This window comes from Desmodus rotundus, chromosome 4 (genome assembly GCF_022682495.2).
Source record: "Desmodus rotundus isolate HL8 chromosome 4, HLdesRot8A.1, whole genome shotgun sequence".
NCBI lineage: Eukaryota > Metazoa > Chordata > Mammalia > Chiroptera > Phyllostomidae > Desmodus > Desmodus rotundus.
In genome coordinates this window covers 113,156,975-113,173,798 of record NC_071390.1, presented here as the reverse complement: position 1 = coordinate 113,173,798, position 16,824 = coordinate 113,156,975, and the positions used below count along the sequence as shown (strand labels likewise).

Sequence of the window (16,824 nt, the reverse complement as noted above, 5' to 3'; positions counted from 1 at the left end):
GATTAAGTGTGTGGGTGTGTGGAGAGGGAGACATAGACACTCACAGGATTGCAAATACTTATAGCAGTTACTACAGGCCAGTCACTTTTCTAAGACTTTAATCCTCAGAGACAGGGACTATTTTCATCCCATTTTACAGATGAGGAAACCAAGGCACAGAAAAAGACCAAAGAGCCAGCAAGTGGCAGATCCAGCATTTAAACCCAAGCAGTCTAGCTCCAGAGCCTTAAAAAGCAGGTGAGGTGGACAGTTCTCTCTCTGTCTCTCTCTCCGGTTTGTTGTGTCTGGTTTACCTAACAAGTCTTAATTCCTCTTAGGGCCCCCTATCCCTCTGCAGAATTCCATTAGGAGGTAGCCATTGCCACCTACCGTAGAAGGGGAAGGAGCCAGATCTACCCTCTCTCTGCAGGCAGACGTTGGACTCAGACCTCTTCAACGGGAACGTGGTGAGTCAGAAGTCACATTCAGCACAATGGCAGCTTGAAAGCCCAAACTCTGCTTTGGTACCTGCTGCAAGGCCTCCTGCAGCATCCGTCAAAAAGCCTCCCTCCCAAACTCCCATTTTGCTGGGACAGCCAGAGCCTGTTCTGTTCCTGGCCACCAAGCACCTGTCCAACTGAGCATCAGCTTTCGGGACAAAACAAATTTGGGAGTAATTAGGCCTGCTCCACAGATGGCTCCCACTGTTTGGCCACCTTCCCTGTGCAGGACATATTGCTCCTGTATCCTGATTTGCTGAAGCAGCTTCTCCCAAAAATACCTCATGCAGGCCAAAACTTCTTTTTAAAGACTTTAAAATCATCCACACTGACTAGAAATGTAATTATTTTCACATTTGCATTTTCCTTTGTTCCATTTTTGCAGGTCTAAAGAAATGCTTATTAACCACCTGACTTTTTCACAAATTATCAGAAGGCTTAAGGGGCAATTTTCTGCACCTGGTCTCCTAAACAGAACAGGCCGACTCAAACACGTTTCTTTGAACCATGCCACACTCTGGCCATTTGATCTCTCAGAATCCTTTACAAACTCACTGTGCATACGAATCGGTCTCCAGGCCCTGCTTCCAGGACTCAGGGGGCACTTGGGTCTGTGGTAGCCCCAGGAATCTGAATTTTAGTAGGACTCCTGTTGATTATAATATGGAAGGTACTGAACCAAGCATATAAAGCTACTGACCAAGAAGTTTTTAATTTTAGCTTACAAGTATAAAATCCCTCACCATTTCAAAATTCGGTTTGCAAAACCCTAGTTGTTAAGGGGCTGCTGTACCCTAAATTGCTTTCTCATTCAGGAACACAGATTTTACCTATTCCTCATGTGCATTCACAAGCACTGAGTGAGCTAAATGCACAGGAAAGCGTGTACAAATACCATGTGTGCGACAGGCTAGGACGGGAGCACAGCCCTGTGCAATGACGCTCAATGCCGCGGGCAATACCAGGATGTTCTCAGACACCGTGGTGGCCCATGCAGGTGGCGCACAGGCTCCGTGTGAGGAGGTAAAGCTGCACTGAAGAGGCGCTGCCTTTCTCTTTGCTCATCACCACCTCCACTTCTGGGTTCTGACTGCTCCGTGCCAACACAACTCTGAGCACTTTAGAGACACTACTTCTCTCAGCCAATCTCCACAACCATCCTATCAAGTAGAACCTATTATTATATACATTGTATAGAGCTGTACAGAGAAGAAAAAGGACTTTACACTCAAAAAGCACTCGTGCTCAAACATTTGGAAGCAGATGCATAGACTGGGGGTGGGGGGCAGTGGTTGCAGATCTTGAATCTTGGCTCTGTAAGAAATACAGACTCCGCACCTGTTAGGAGGAAGGCAATGACTGTATTTACAAAGCCACCTCTTAGATCTGCATGAAGAGGGTAGGGAAAGCAGTCAGGAGACCACTAAAACCCTAAGAGTAAGGGAAGGGGACCTAAACTGGGGTGTGGCAGTGAGAAGAGAGAGAGATGCGGAGAGGACACTGGGCTACTGAAGTGACTACCCGGTCATGGGAGCGGGGGGCAGGCAAACAGACGAGAGTTATTCTAGAGCTAACTTGGACGACTTTGTGGTTTCTAACTTAGGCAAAATAATGGTGCCATCAGGTCAGACCAAAAACTCGAGGACAGCAGATGCAGGCGTTACACAGTGACGTCTGGTGGGAAGATGCTGACTCGCACACGGATGTGCTTTGCAGGGAGACCAAAACGGGAGGTGTGACTGTTTGCTGGGACTGGCGGGTGTATGGATGTGTGGGCACAGAATTGTTGTTTGAAGTCACAAAGAAAGATGAGATGGTACAGGCACCAGGGAAGAAAAGGACTTTGAAGAATCCTGACCTTTATGTGTGAGGAAAGCAGAACAAAGGTGAAACGAGGAGCCTCACGTAAGGAAAAGTCAGAGGGGGCGAGAAACCTGTCTAGCCAGTATTCTGGAAACCAGGAATGGAAGACTATGAAGGAGGGGCCACTGTAGGTCAAATGCTGCAAAGAGGAAGCAGGACAGAACCATCTTAGAGAAGGAGAATGACAAATGATTATAGAGAAACATACGTAAAAAGAAGATATCCTTAGTAAAAAACAAAAACCAACCAAAACAAGAGATGGAAAATGAGTATTAACCTTCTTCACAGGAGGAGAAGAGAAAACAGAATGTGCAGGGAAAATGGGCGTAGGAAAGGGGAATTACTGGGAACAGAAAGGCATGACACCTGCCGTACCAGGGGCATTAAGTCGTTGCGGGAACTGCCTCCTGTTTATCCACGGCTGCGCCCAACATATGAGCAGAGCTAACAAGGCATGTCTTGTTTTGTTACTTAATGTTAAAAATGAAACAATGTTTATCGGCTAACTTGCTGATAAGAATAAGCCTCCATCATTTCATTATGTAATCTGATTTCCACAAAACAAAGTTTTCTTTTAAGATTAAGTAGAATGAGGGAATGCTGGTTATGGCTGATGGGCTCTCAGCACCAAGTCCCCCCTCCTCTCTGCCTGTAGGGGATGGAGATCTGGAAAATTAAACTCCCAGACTCCCTTCCACAATAAAGTACTGAGTTCAAAATAGGTTCCATCACTGGTGTCTACTCCCGTGAGCTTTGAAGGACAGAATGGGGCAGAGACCATCTTCCTACTGTTATTACTACTGGCAAGCAAGGTCATGGAGTGTCAGCAGCTGGACTTGGTGCGTCCATCTCTATTCATAAGCTTCAAGGGTCTCTGGGGCTGCTGGAGTACCTCCAACATTCCCCACAAGTTTTGCAGTGTTGAGAGGGATGGGAGCCAGTGGCAGGCTGCGGATCATAGCTTCCTGCCCATGGGGTTCCACAGGGGCCTTAAAATAGAGTCTGTGTCAGCCTCATGATCTCTATCTAGGTGCCTCGTTTCCTGCTATAGTCCCTTCCTGCTTGAATATCTACTGTGCTTTCTTGACTGATGCCAGGGCAGAATGGACTACACCTCCAGTTTCTAAGTTCTATGGGTCCTCCAAGCTCATTTCATCTTACTACTAAGTGCTGAAACTTACAGCCTGGCATTGAGCTACTTGCTCAATCAAAGTAAACTGCATTTTGCTGCCCTTACATTCCAAGAAAATCTGGGCCTAAACAGACCTAAGGAACTTACTTTTGACCTATTTGAGCATCTAGAACAGTGCTGTTCAAAAGAACTTTCTGTGTGGGTGGAAATGTTATGTGTCTGGGCTGTCCAAATTAGCAGCCACAAGCCTCACGTGACTATTGAGCACTGCACTACAGAGAGTACAACTGAGGAACTGAAATTGTAACAATTTTAATTACTTTAAAATGTATGTAACAACTTGTGACTAGGAGCTACATGGTGTACAGCACAGATCTAAAATCTATTCATCTCTCCTGAGAATCTCTCCTGCAGATATGGGATCTGGGGTCCATGAATTCCACAGAGATCCATCCAAGAATTGTTTTGAGAGGGCTCATGAATCATCTGAAATTGCACCAAAAATTGTATACACATGCAAGCACATTTTTCTGAGTGCTTACAACTTTCATCAGAGTCTCAAATGTCCTATAGAAAATGTTAAAAAAAAAATGTTCTGAGACTGCGGCCCATGCTGGGAATGCCAGCATTCCTCAGCTCTAATAAGGTCACCTGGTCCAAAGTAGATTTCATTCTCCAGGAAGCTACAAGGGAACCACCTAGGCCCTCTATCAAAATACTTTTCCATGTCCACCCTGGGTTTGGTCCTCATTCCTATGTTTGAAATGGAATCAATTTTTGCCACAAGGGGCTCAGGCACAAACTCCACTAACCATACTTAGTGTATTACCTCATTTATTCATTCATCAAATAGTTGAGAGTCTACCCAGTACAGAAGACAAGGAATGCAACAAACAAGCCAATTCAGGCCGCTGGACCCTAGAAAGACAGTGGAGTGGGGGCAAAGGGGTGGGGCAAGCTGAGAAAACACTGGCTGAAAGTATAAGGAGCAGGGAGACCTCTCAATCCCCTGACGACTGCACAGCCAGGTCACACCTCCACCCAGGCTGATGGTTAGAGGTTTACCCTCTAGAAAAGATGACCCAGAGTGGCTTAGAGTTGGAAACACCAGGAGACACCTGAGAACAGGAAAAGACAAGGGATAAAACAGGATTATGTGGAAGGCCATGCACCAACAGTAAAAGGCCTGAACCTTTCTGCCGTCGCTCCTAACAACGTAGTTGTAAGCTGGGTTAGGACACTGCCAGTTGCAGGTGAAGGGGGTGAGGACAGCCCGGCCTGGTCAGGGAAGTGTCCTGCAAGGCGCTGTGCAGTGTTTCGACCTTAAAGGAAGTGGAGAAAAGGGAACCAGCAGAGGACCACATGCCAAGGTCTATTTTACCGCAGCCAAGAGGTTGAGAAAAAATCAGATACATCAAAAAACTGGCACTGGACAATTCCAAAGGGCATGCGTTTCTTAAGAGGGAAAAAGGAGAGAGCATATCTGTCCTTGAATTGTCACTGCATCCCGTGTTTAAATAACTACACTGAAATTCTACATGAGGCACATAGGCTTAAAGAGTTCACGCGTTGCTGATGACGGCTGTCACCCACAGAAACCCGGGACCGTATTCGAACTGGGCCCTGGATGTTCTGAGCTTGTCAATGTGGAATGTGAAGTTCATGGGGGAAGATGACATTCCTGGACTCTAGAAAGCTACTGTCCAAAGCTATATACATCGCACAGATTCACACAGACTGAAGTGGATACACTAGGGTACACAGGCTGGAACTGAAAGCACTGGGTAACAAACCCCACGGGACGTCCTTCTCTCCCTATGTTCCAAGTGCAAAAACACTCACTGGGAATCCCCTCTTTGTTTTCATTCATAACAGTGATCTCAACTTTAAAACCAGGTTTTGGTGCTCATGTTCTAAAGCCCTCTACAAAGGTTACTATAGTGGCAACAACGAAAAGAACTACATAACTTAGCAAAAATGAAGCCTGCTAGTCATCACATCTTTTATGACATACCAGGCACTTCTGCCTCAGCTGCAAGGAAAAAATACTTCATATTTAGGAATATGGAGCATACCATATCTCTTCTAAATGAGAAAATCATATTAATAATAACGAGGGTAAGTAAACCAAGAAGGGAATGCAAAGATGTAAACTCTCTCAGAGTTTACGCACTGTGAGGGTGAAGAGCGCACCCTCGCCCTATTTGCCCCAGGAGAAAACGATCTGAAATGCATGTGAAGTGACTCGTTCTGTGAAAATGCAAACTGTGTGGCCGCAATGCTAGAGGTATTAAAACTGAAGGTGATTTATATTATGTGGATGATGCTTATGCTCATAACTACAGAGATTACCTAGAGGAGAACATTACCGAAAGAAAAAACACAACAATGTCCTTCCCAAAACAAAGCCCCATCCTCATAAATCGCCCGTGCTCGCTGTCAGCAGCTTGACAGAGCTCGAGATTCTATCCAAATATGCACCTAAAATAAGATTACACTGATCTCATATATTTTATTCATTGCTCCCCTTTCAACATCAGCTCCTTTAGACACTCAAAGAGCTATCTGACTTCAAGAGAAGTGAAATATTAAATAAAAATCACCATTCTAATGACCTGAAAGTGGCCAATTAGCCATGAGTTGAAAATACTTCAAATCAGTTTAATGCACAAATATAACTGATAAATTGTTATGAAGTACTTTATAAATTTAAGTGTCAAATAAATGGTCTATAATCAGAATCACCATCATCATAAAAATACTCTCATAGCCACAAACTGACCATAGTGAGTCTCTAACAGTTTATCCCCAGGACTGAGGAAAGACAATGCTATAGACATGGAACTGACGAGAAGGAAGTGCCACTAAACCCACCATTACGTCCAAAGGTAAATGTTCAAGTAAGGGCCAAGAACAAAACAAACAAAAAGAAAGAAAGACATTAAGCCAGTTAAGGAGACTGAGTGGAATTTTACTTTATTTAATGAGACAAATGCATAATTTTGACCAATAATTCCAGGTAGACAATATTCTACAGACTGTTTAATTTTCTTTTCTCAACTGTGTAAGGTTTGGAAAAATGGACAATTTACTTTCTGATCTTCTTCCTAATGCTAAACTCACTGCCATTGCTACAGAATGAAAGCACTGTGGAGAATGAGCAGAAGAGCTGGCATGAGCTGACATATTTCTTTGCTACAAATCCAAAAATTTATATCCAAAGAAAAATAGCAATAAGGCCCTGGCTGATGTGGCTCAGTGGATTGAGTGCCGACCTGCGAACCAAAGGGTTGCCAGTTTGATTCCCAGTCTAGGGCATACCCTGGGTTGCAGGCCATGTCCCTGGTGGGAGGTGAGGGGTGGTGTGCAAGAGGCAACCACACATTAATGTTTCTCTCCCTCTGTTTCTCCTTTCCTTCCCCTCTCTAAAAATAGATAAATAAAATCTTTAAAAAAACAGAAGTAAGGAGAAAAGACTGACAAAAATGTTAAATAAACACTCAAAGTCAATCATCATTCTTTTAGAAACCGGGAAGCTGTGGGGTCTAGTGAATTAAGCAACAAAGATGTCAAATGAAATTGAACCCTAGGCATATCTTAAGACTTAAGATGGTTTCTGTATCTACAGAAATCAGGATAATCTTACTGCTGTCTGCATTAGGTAATTAACTTCTGTGAAGCACTATGGAAGTACAAACTGTTAAATAAATTATGGCTACCAAATAATTTTAACGAGAATGTGCTAAATAATAATGATGACACATGGGTTCTGAACTTTACCATTTTTGTTTTCGAATTAATAATGCAAACAAGACTCTGACCTTATAATTTGGCTTATAGTATTAGGTAGCATGTTAAATTAAGGGATTTAAAATCATCCCAGAGCTCCTGTTTTCCCAAGAGCAGTTGGCTCAACTTCACATGTAGTAAAGAAAATAAGGTCACATTCTATTCCTGTAGCTGCAGAAACATCACTATCATGCCTGTATCTACTTTTTGGCTAATTCTTACAAGAGGCCATTCTACTTGAAAATCTACTAAGCAATCAACTTTTTGAGAATTTCCTCTTATTTAAAACTGGAAATCCTAAACCACGGTAATGTTTTAAACTATTTTCTGGGGATTAACAGATGTTCAGCTAAAATTACTGCTCTCTACCCCTCCCACTCTTTTGAACTATAACATTGATGAGATGGTGGGCGTAGCTAAAAACTTTCAACACTTTTTGACCTGCTTACTGATGAAATAAAGATGAAGATGTTAGCAGCAATTCTATGACCTTCCAAACTTTCTACTCCAATAGTAATAGGAACATGCTGTAAGACTGAAAATATAGACCAGGAAAGCTAACATAATCTTATTATTCACATGTAGTCTTACTGTTTTTTCCACATACACTTGAAATAACTATTGAGTGCTATGAAACTGAAAATCAAACAAAAAAGCAGCAAAGTATTTTAAGTCACAGAAAGATGGGAAAATCTTAGAGATCCAATCCATTTCAATTGTTTTTCATTGAAAATATAACGTCTAGAAAATACAGTCTTCTATCTAAATCCACAATCTGATCAAGATTTTACTTACAAAGCACACTGTTCTGTGAATTATCTGCACAACTGTAAATAAAAATGTAGCTATAAAGAACCGTGTAAACACCATTAAACAAACAAACCTAAATCTTGATTATACAGGGGTGGGCAAAAGCAGGTTTATAGTCCTAAGTGAAACACAGAGTTTATTCTTGTATTATTATTTATTAATCACTGTATTATTTATCTGTATCACAATTTTAAAACTACTTTGGCCCACCCTTGTATATTTGGGGAGAAAATCATCTCCGGTTACTCTTTTAAGGAAAAATTAAACATCTATGGAAGAAACCAAAGAAGGGTATTATTCACATTAAAGTATACAGTTCTATCCTCATAAAAACCAAGACCTCAAGTAGTAGTTTTAGTGACTCATTAATTGTGAAATTAGCTTTTATAATCATAGATGTAAAAAAACCACTATGTTCAAAACATAATTATTACTCCAGCATCTTATTTCATGAAATTCTTAAATTAAAATGTGAGCCTCCGTACGGATTTGTGTTTGATTAGCTTCACTTACTTAAGAACACTGAATAATTTAAGATCTGCTTAAATAAAAGAAACACTCAAAAAGGGCACTTCCAAGAAGTGCTGGAGACTTCAGCACTCTGCCATTTCTGGATGCACCCTACACTCTCCAGAATGACAGAAACTGCACATACCTTCCAGGTGAAGCCACATCAACCTCCCCTTCACCCTCACGACAGAGGCCACACAGAGTTCTCTGGGATTCCTGGGGTTTACAGCTTCCAGCTTCATGTTCTTTGTGAAACCCCGACTGAACGATGTCTGAAAGAGAGAACGGACACTGAGCCAGCAGGTCCCACAACGAGATAGCGCGCAGCAGCAAGGCCGGCCAGCTGATGCAGCTGAAGTGCCCGCACACACCCACGCACACAGACCTCATTCACAAGGCAAACAGGCTGTTCACACGTTTGTCCTTCCCGCCACTCACGAGGAAAGAACCGTGCCTTCTCCATTTGTATCCCAGAAATTGGAACTCTGCTTGGCACACAGCAGGTGCCTAATAATGTGTTGAATGAGAGGATGAACACATTCTCTGTTTCCAGTCCCATATGCATGCTCACTTCTACAGAATCACTGAGAAACATGTGATTTCTTCTCCTTCTCTGTATTCCTTACCCACATCAGATCTAGGCATATTTGGGGGTGTGAAAGGAGAGAGATCGAGTCTCTGCCTGGGATCATCTTCCTTCAGCCTGAAGAATATTCGTTAGCATTTCTTTTAGCACAGGTGTGCTAGTGAGAAAGGAATTCCCAGAGATTCCTTTCTCTGAAATGATCTTTCTGCTTCTTGCTTATGTTTGCTTACTTTTTAAATTCACATTGTAAAAATTTGTATATAGGAAAATTCGCTCTTTGGTACACTGGTCCATGAGAGTAAGGCTGTTAGATAAACATCTACAGCTGTATGGTCATAACCACAGTCACGATACAGAGCTCCCTTCACCTCCAAAGCACCCTTGCACTGGCCTCTCGGTCATCAACTCCTCCCAGGCTCCCAGTGCCTAGACCACTGATCTGCTTTCTGTGCCTGTACGCCTGTCTTTTCCGTACTTCATATAGAAGGAATAATATACTATAGCAAGTCTGGCTTCTTTCCCTAAGCAAACTGCATTTGAGCATCATCCACGCTCATGGGTGGCGAGTCAGTAGGTCACTCTGTTACACTGTTGAGTAGTTTATGTAGCTGTACCGCAGTCTGTCCATCTGTTTACCAGTTGAAGGACATCTGAATTGTTTCCAATTTTTGATGACTGTGAATAAAGCCACCATAAACATTTAAGCACAAGTTTTTGTGTGAACATAAATACATTAGTCAGCTCCAGCCACCAGACTAGGTGGCTTCAACAGCAGAAATGTCTCACAGCTCTGGAGGTCGGAAGTCTGGGATGAAAGTGTCCGCAGACCCAGTGTCTTTTGCAGCCTCTCTTCTCGTTTGTACACCGCCGTCTTCTCCTTGTGTCTCTACATGTTCTTTCCTGCATGCACGTGGTGTGTATTTTCATCTCTTCTTCTTGCAGGGACACCAGTCATATTGGACTAAGGCCCACCCATATTACCTCATTTTACCTTAATTACCTCTTTAAAGACTAACTCCAAATACAGCCACATTCTGAGGTTCTGGGGGTTAGGACCTTAAAGCATGAATTTTGGAGGGACACAACTCAGCCTATACCACTGGTTCATTTCTCTGGACCACATGGTAAATGCATGATTCTAAAACAACTGCCAAATTATTTTCCAATATATCATCTTGCATTCCCACCAGAAGTTTACAGGGTTCCAGCTGCTAAACATCCTTGCCAATTGATATCGCCAGTTTTTCAAACTTCAGCCATTCTTATAGGTAAGTGGTTTTAACTTGCATTTTCCCTATGACTAATGATGTTAAGCAATTTTTCATATTTGTCGTTAGTCTATCTTCTTTGGTGAAGTGTCTACTTTTACCTTCATTCTGGAAGTATATTTTTACTGAATAAAGAATTACAGTTTTTTTTTCCTTTCAGTACTCTAAAGAAGTTGGTTCACTGTTTTTTGGCCTCCATTGATTCTAATGAGAAGTTTGTTATTATTCAAACTGTTATCCCTCTATTAGAAATGTACCATTTTTCTATGGATGCTTTCAAGATTTTTCTCTGTATGTCTACGTATGAGTCATTTGACTATGTTGGGTTTCTTTGTATTTATGCTGCTTGGGACTCCCTGACATTCCTGAACCTGGAAATTTAGATCTTTCAGCTACTTTGTTTAATTTGGGACCATTACTTCTTCATGTATTTTTGCCTTCCACACACTCTGTGCCCACTTCTTCTGAGTCTCTGATGACACCTGAGATTGTCCCTCAGATCCCCAAGATTCCCTTTATGTTCCTCCCAACCACCTGCCCATTTTTTTCTGTTCTTCAGAAAGAAGTAGGACAATTGCTATCTTCAATTTTGTAAACTCTTTCCTCTCATCTCTATTCTGCTATTAAGCCCTTCTAATCAATTTACTTATTTCAGATATTGTATTTGTATTTTTCAGGTTTAGACTTCTCTTTTTTTATATTTCTACTTCTGTTCTGCCACTTCCTATCTTTTCATTCATTAGGAGAATATTTTCTTTTATATCAATGTTTCTAAAACTTTACACTACATCAAAATCATTTGGAAAGCCTGTTAAAAACATAGACTGCTGGGCTGCATTCCAAAGTTTGTGATTCAGTTTACTTAAAGTGAGGCCAAAGAACCTGTATTTCCAACAAGTCCTCAGGTGATGCTGAAAGAGCTGGCCTTAGGGCCACACTTTGGTGACCAGTTTCTACTACTGAGCTTAGTTATGACAAGGGCTTTAAAATACTTGTCTGCTATCAACATCTGGGTCATCTTGGGTTTGGTCTCTGCTGATTTTCTCTTCTACCGAGAAGGAGTCAAGAGTTTCCTATCTCTCCATGTGCTGAGAAATTTGGATTGAAATCTGGATATTTTAAATGTCATCGAGAATCTAGATTGTGTTATATTCCTTCTAAGAGTGTTGCTTTTTCTGTTTTAGCAAGCAATGAACTTTGTTGGACTCAAACTATACACTCTTATCTCTTGAGAAGCAGCTGCAATCTCAGTTCCGTTCTTTCATCCTTAGCTACTAGGTTGCTTGGAGTTTGCCTGTCAAATACATGGTCCAGGGATCAGCCAAAGATTTAAGCAGAGTTGATGCACAGAATTCGTGGTTCCCCCTCCTGGCTCTTCCCTGGCTGTGATTCCTCTCACTTTCCAGTCAGGAGGTGTGGTTGCCCAAATTCGGCTATCAGGTTCGTACACCCAGAAAGATTATAGATTTTATATCAATGTTTTAGTCATCCCGTAAGTTGTAAACTGTGGCTAACCTCAGGTCACTTGTCTGAAAATTTGAGGATGATCACCCCATAGTCTTCCTTTCTTCTAAAATCCTGCTCCCCTTTGGAATCTGCCTGCTTTGGTTCACTCTCCACATCCCTCAGGGAGGTGTTTTTATGCTGTCCAGTGTTTAGTTGCTATCTGTGGGAGGGTCAATTCACTACGAGCTTAGCCATTACTGAAAGCAACACTCCCTCCTAAATAAATATAATATAGAATTTCTAAAATCACCCAATACTGTAAATTTTAACCAGACATTATAATACTATATAAATATATCTCTTTTGAAATACATAGACAGAGATAAATGCCTATAAGTAACAGATTACATCTCTTTGAGATTACTCATGGAAGGAAACCAAGGTGATTCACACTTATATGTCTTTTTATATACATTAAGTTAAAATGAAAGTTTATCTTTATGTAACAGAACAGAATTATCCAATGTATGCTGAGAAATCAATTTGCTCTGTTCTTTTATGTTTCTTTGGAAACAGGAATGAAAGCTACTCCAGGTGGGCCACTTTCCTGTAGGTCATCCAAACGTATCTACACATATTATGTATTGAGCTTCTTTCTGATAATACAACTCCACGGGCTGCCTGAAAAGCCTCTAAGTAAGTTATAATGCATTTTATCCTACTATAATAAGGGAAAGCTACAACCACATGACCTATTTTAGTTTCACCTAACTACTTGGGGGTAATTTATACAGGATCAATGGCAACACTGTTACCTGTGAGTTTATTTTACTAAGCATTTGGCTGTGTCAATCTATTTCAGAACTGCCTATGGTTGTTAAACATCCTCAGGGAAATGTCCTCCATGCATCCACTTCCAAACTACCTCTCCTGTGGTACACAAGATGGGTGATTAAAAAAGAATTCATAATAAGCATTCCATTAAAGAGCACTGTAGCAAGCTAATAAAACCCAGCAAAGTACCAATGATGCAATGCATACGTCAACAGGCAGATAACAATCCTGTTGATTAAATAAACAAAAAGCCAGAAACAAAGAGGGGCACATCTGGAACAAGTGCATCCCTAATGAATACACCAGCGTATTTACCAGAATGGATTTAATCTAGGTAGTTAAGTCCTGGAAGCTCAGAGGTCACCTGGGGATGTGGCTACTTACTCCACTGTTAAAATAAAATCCATTTTGACAACAGCTGGCTTAATGGGAGCAGTGGTCAGTTAAAAAGATGCTTTGGTGGAACTATGCTGTCACAGAGGAACAGGTCCTGAAATACAGAACTAGGGAAGATACGAGAGTTTTCTCTCCAAAGTTAAAGAATCAGGGGGAGGTTTTTCTTCTTGTCAGGTAGAAAACACAGAGTAAAGGGGTTTGGGGAGGTGATGAAGTGTTTCTATGATCCAAAATGAAAGGCCACAGGGCCGGGAGATTGTGTCATAAGTGATTTCAACAGAGTAAAAAGTTTAATAAGAGTGCACTGGACTTCATACGCCTGCAGTGCTAACCAGCTGCTGCCCTCACGGTGGTATGATTACACGGCTGCCCCCTTTACACCACCTAACCTCTCGCCATACAGTTCTTTCAAAGCTACAGAGGAACTGCCTTTGTGCAAAGGCAATGCCATCCAAGTAGAAAGTTCATTTCATCATTTACAACGCTTTGCTTTCCACTCTGCCACTGACTTGTTTCTGTATTTAGGAGTACACGTTGATCTAGTAATCACCCGACTTAATTCTCCAAAATCCATTTTTCAGTTATGCTCAGTATTGAGTTTCTATGAAGTCAACCCTTTCCTCCTCTCAGTTCTCATATTGTTACCCTGCAGAATGAATTATAGGTGGGGTTGCAATGAATCAGCAGCTATAGGAACCCATGTCTAGAAAACAAGTCTTTGATTTGAGAGAGCTTTGAACAGTAGTACTAGCAATCCCCAATTGGAAGACTTTTGTCTTAGCATAAAGATCACCTATCAAGCAATCACCACTAAATGCATGTTCAACACACTGGGCTATACATTTATGCCTCATTCTTAAATCACAGATAATAATCTATGTCCTTTTTCATAGTTCCTAGGGTTGATGCAGTTTAAATGAATAATTTATGAACTGCTTCATACAACCAACTCCTACAATTGAACAAGTACACACATGTACACACACACGCATTGCTATTTTATTTGTCACAAAATTTCTATTACTATGTCACAAAGTTCTATTTGAACAAGGTTGAGGCTTAAAGTAAGCAAAGCAAAGTATAAAATTCTTGGACTACCATCCTACTAAAATAACCCAAGACAAAAAATTAAAAAACATATTTTAAGAATATTCCTCAGGTACAAAGAATCTCCTATTGATAGGTTTATCAATATCACACTCCATAGCAAGTACATAGCTCTCGGTGGCACAGGTGGCTGGCTGCCCGCCGAAGTTTATCCTCCTTCCTCGGTACAAAATCATGCTGAGGAATAGTAGGCCAGCCAGGGCATAGCCAAGCCTCACTCACAGCCTGGGGTAGCCGAGCGCCTTGTCCTCACCAATCAAAAGAGAGCAGAGTAGTATGTGTCAGTACCAGCTACAGTGTTGAGAACTAAGACCATCCTCTCCTGGATCTCATTCCCTACTGCTCACAAGGACATACCTCGCATAAGGCTCACCACAATGAGAAGAGCCACCCGACAGTCAGAAACATCCTGGACCCTTCCCTAAGTGACAAGTACATTTGTAACATGTTCAAGCCATTATACATTCAATAGTCAATTTGTTGCTACATCTCAGAATTACTCTAATAAACAAGCTCGAAAGGAGAACTTTTCAAAAACTATGAAAGTTTTAGGATCCTGAGGAACACACCAGCATTCTAATCTTGCTCAATAAATAGAAAACACTCGGTAACATTTATAGTAGGCAACACCTATGATAAAAGGAATAGCAAGAAACAAGCGTCTTACATTTTTGAAGCAGAAAGGAGGGGCTTCTTCTGTTCCATGCTGCTTGTGATAATCTGCCCAGTCAAAGTCCTGGCCAGAGTACCCTGTGTGGGACAGAACACCGACAGAGAGTGTTAGTCAAGCTAAGCCTCAGAGAAATGAACAGCTTTATGGTGTGGCGCTAACGAAAACAATAAGGGGTGCTAGGATAAGCCCCCAAAAGGTGGAGCCCTTTCTTAAGACTGAAAGCACAACAGATTTTATGAGGGTCAAATAAAATATTTTGAAAAACGTGCAGTTCTACATACAGGTAAGGCACACCACTATTATCATAACATGGTGCCCAAACCAGGGAAGAAGGTGGAATTTACCCACATCAGTGCATGACCGTGGGTAGATCTGCTTTGGGGAAGAATAGAAATACTGAGGGAGGGGTTTAACAAACAATTATTCACATACGAGGCCTCTCTGGAGAAAGTCCAGCCAATGTTAATGTAATGAGAGTGGTTTGCATGACATCAGTGAACCTCACAGCTAAGGAGAGTGGATTGGAATGCAGGCGCATGAACAATGGCAACTTCACTGTACTAGTCAGTGGGGGCGGTAGACACCATTGAGTGAGCGTGTGTACTGTGTGGCCATCGCATTCAAAATGACTGAGTGAGTAGACCAACAAATCTGCATCAAATTTTGCATTAAGCTTGAACATTCCTCCAAGGAAAATGTTTGGATGATTCGGAAAACCACAGCTATGGACAACTGGTGATTGGCAGCTTCATCACCACAACGTGCCCGCTCATGCATCACATCTCGTGCAGAGTTTTCTGGTGAAACATCAAATCACCCAGGTGACTCAGCCCCCCTACAGCCTAGATTTGGTGCCCTGTGACTTCTGGCTTTTCCCACAACTAAAATCACCTTTGAAAGGGAAGAGATTTCAGACTACTGATGAGATTCAGGAAAATGCAACGGGGCAGCTGATGGTGACTGGGAGAACTGTGCGAGGTCCCAAGGTGCCTGCTTTGAGGCAGACCGAGGCATCACTGTCCTATGCACAGTGTGTCCTGTAGCTTGTACCTTCTTCAGAAAATGTCTCTATTTTTCATATTACATGGCTGGATACCTTCTGAATAGACCTCATATACTAAATTTAATTAAATACAGATCTTACCAAAATGGGTTTCTTTCTTTCTTTATTCATTTCATTTGAGAGGGAAGGTGCAATTATACAATATATATCCATCATAACTACCACAAGACATGGGAGAAGGTGAGAGGAGAAAACAGTTCTAAATTACAAAATAAGATGACATTGGGTGCATGGCTTAACCTAGATAGGAAAATATATGAGTATTTGTGTTTTCTGTGAAAAAAGAATGGTGATGGAAATGAAAAAATAGAGTAGTTATTAGGATTCATCGAAACTGTACCAAATGTCACTACACTCTTCACTCAGTACTCTCTCTTTATTGGCCTGGGTTTATGTAACATACACAACTCTATTTTTGATGCCAAAGAAACTGGGGAAATTTCTTTTCCTCCATTGTCCATGGATATACACCCTCAGATTCAGTTAACATGGGGACTCTGGTCACTAAATCCCACAGTTGCAGAGTAACTTCAGAAATTCTTTATTAAAGAAACTCAAGGCCCTGGTTGCCTCCTACCTCCGTCCGTACTTGCAAGCATAAAATAGTATTCTTTTCATTAAGTAAGCTCAATTTAACCAACTTTTCTTAAGATGGGGGATTATCCAAGAAGGTGGCTGTCCTCCTCTGGCCCAGGGACTGACCCCTGATCCTCCCATCCCCTGCCACCCATCAGCAGCACAGGTACCCCCCTCTGCATAAGATACCCATCTCATTCTGTAAAGACTGACAATTCCTCATTTCCTTCCAAAAAGGAGGTAAGAAGTCTCAGAGCTCTGAGATGCATGTACTCCTCCAGGCTAGTTCTGA

At 41.7% G+C, this 16,824-nt stretch overlaps 1 protein-coding gene across 9 annotated transcripts in view; it reads right to left on the bottom strand.

Annotated features, from left to right (window-relative positions):
* The window catches only part of SFMBT2 (Scm like with four mbt domains 2), a 216,865-nt gene that overhangs the window by 51,500 nt on the left and 148,541 nt on the right, over positions 1–16,824 (bottom strand). For all 9 annotated transcript variants that reach the window (XM_045186321.2, XM_045186345.3, XM_045186316.3 and 6 more), the window contains 2 exons: positions 14,888–14,970; positions 8,729–8,855 (listed from right to left, as the gene is read on the bottom strand). In XM_045186321.2, the coding sequence (XP_045042256.2) occupies positions 8,729–8,855; positions 14,888–14,970 (210 nt within the window). The remainder of the gene's footprint in view (positions 1–8,728; positions 8,856–14,887; positions 14,971–16,824) is intronic.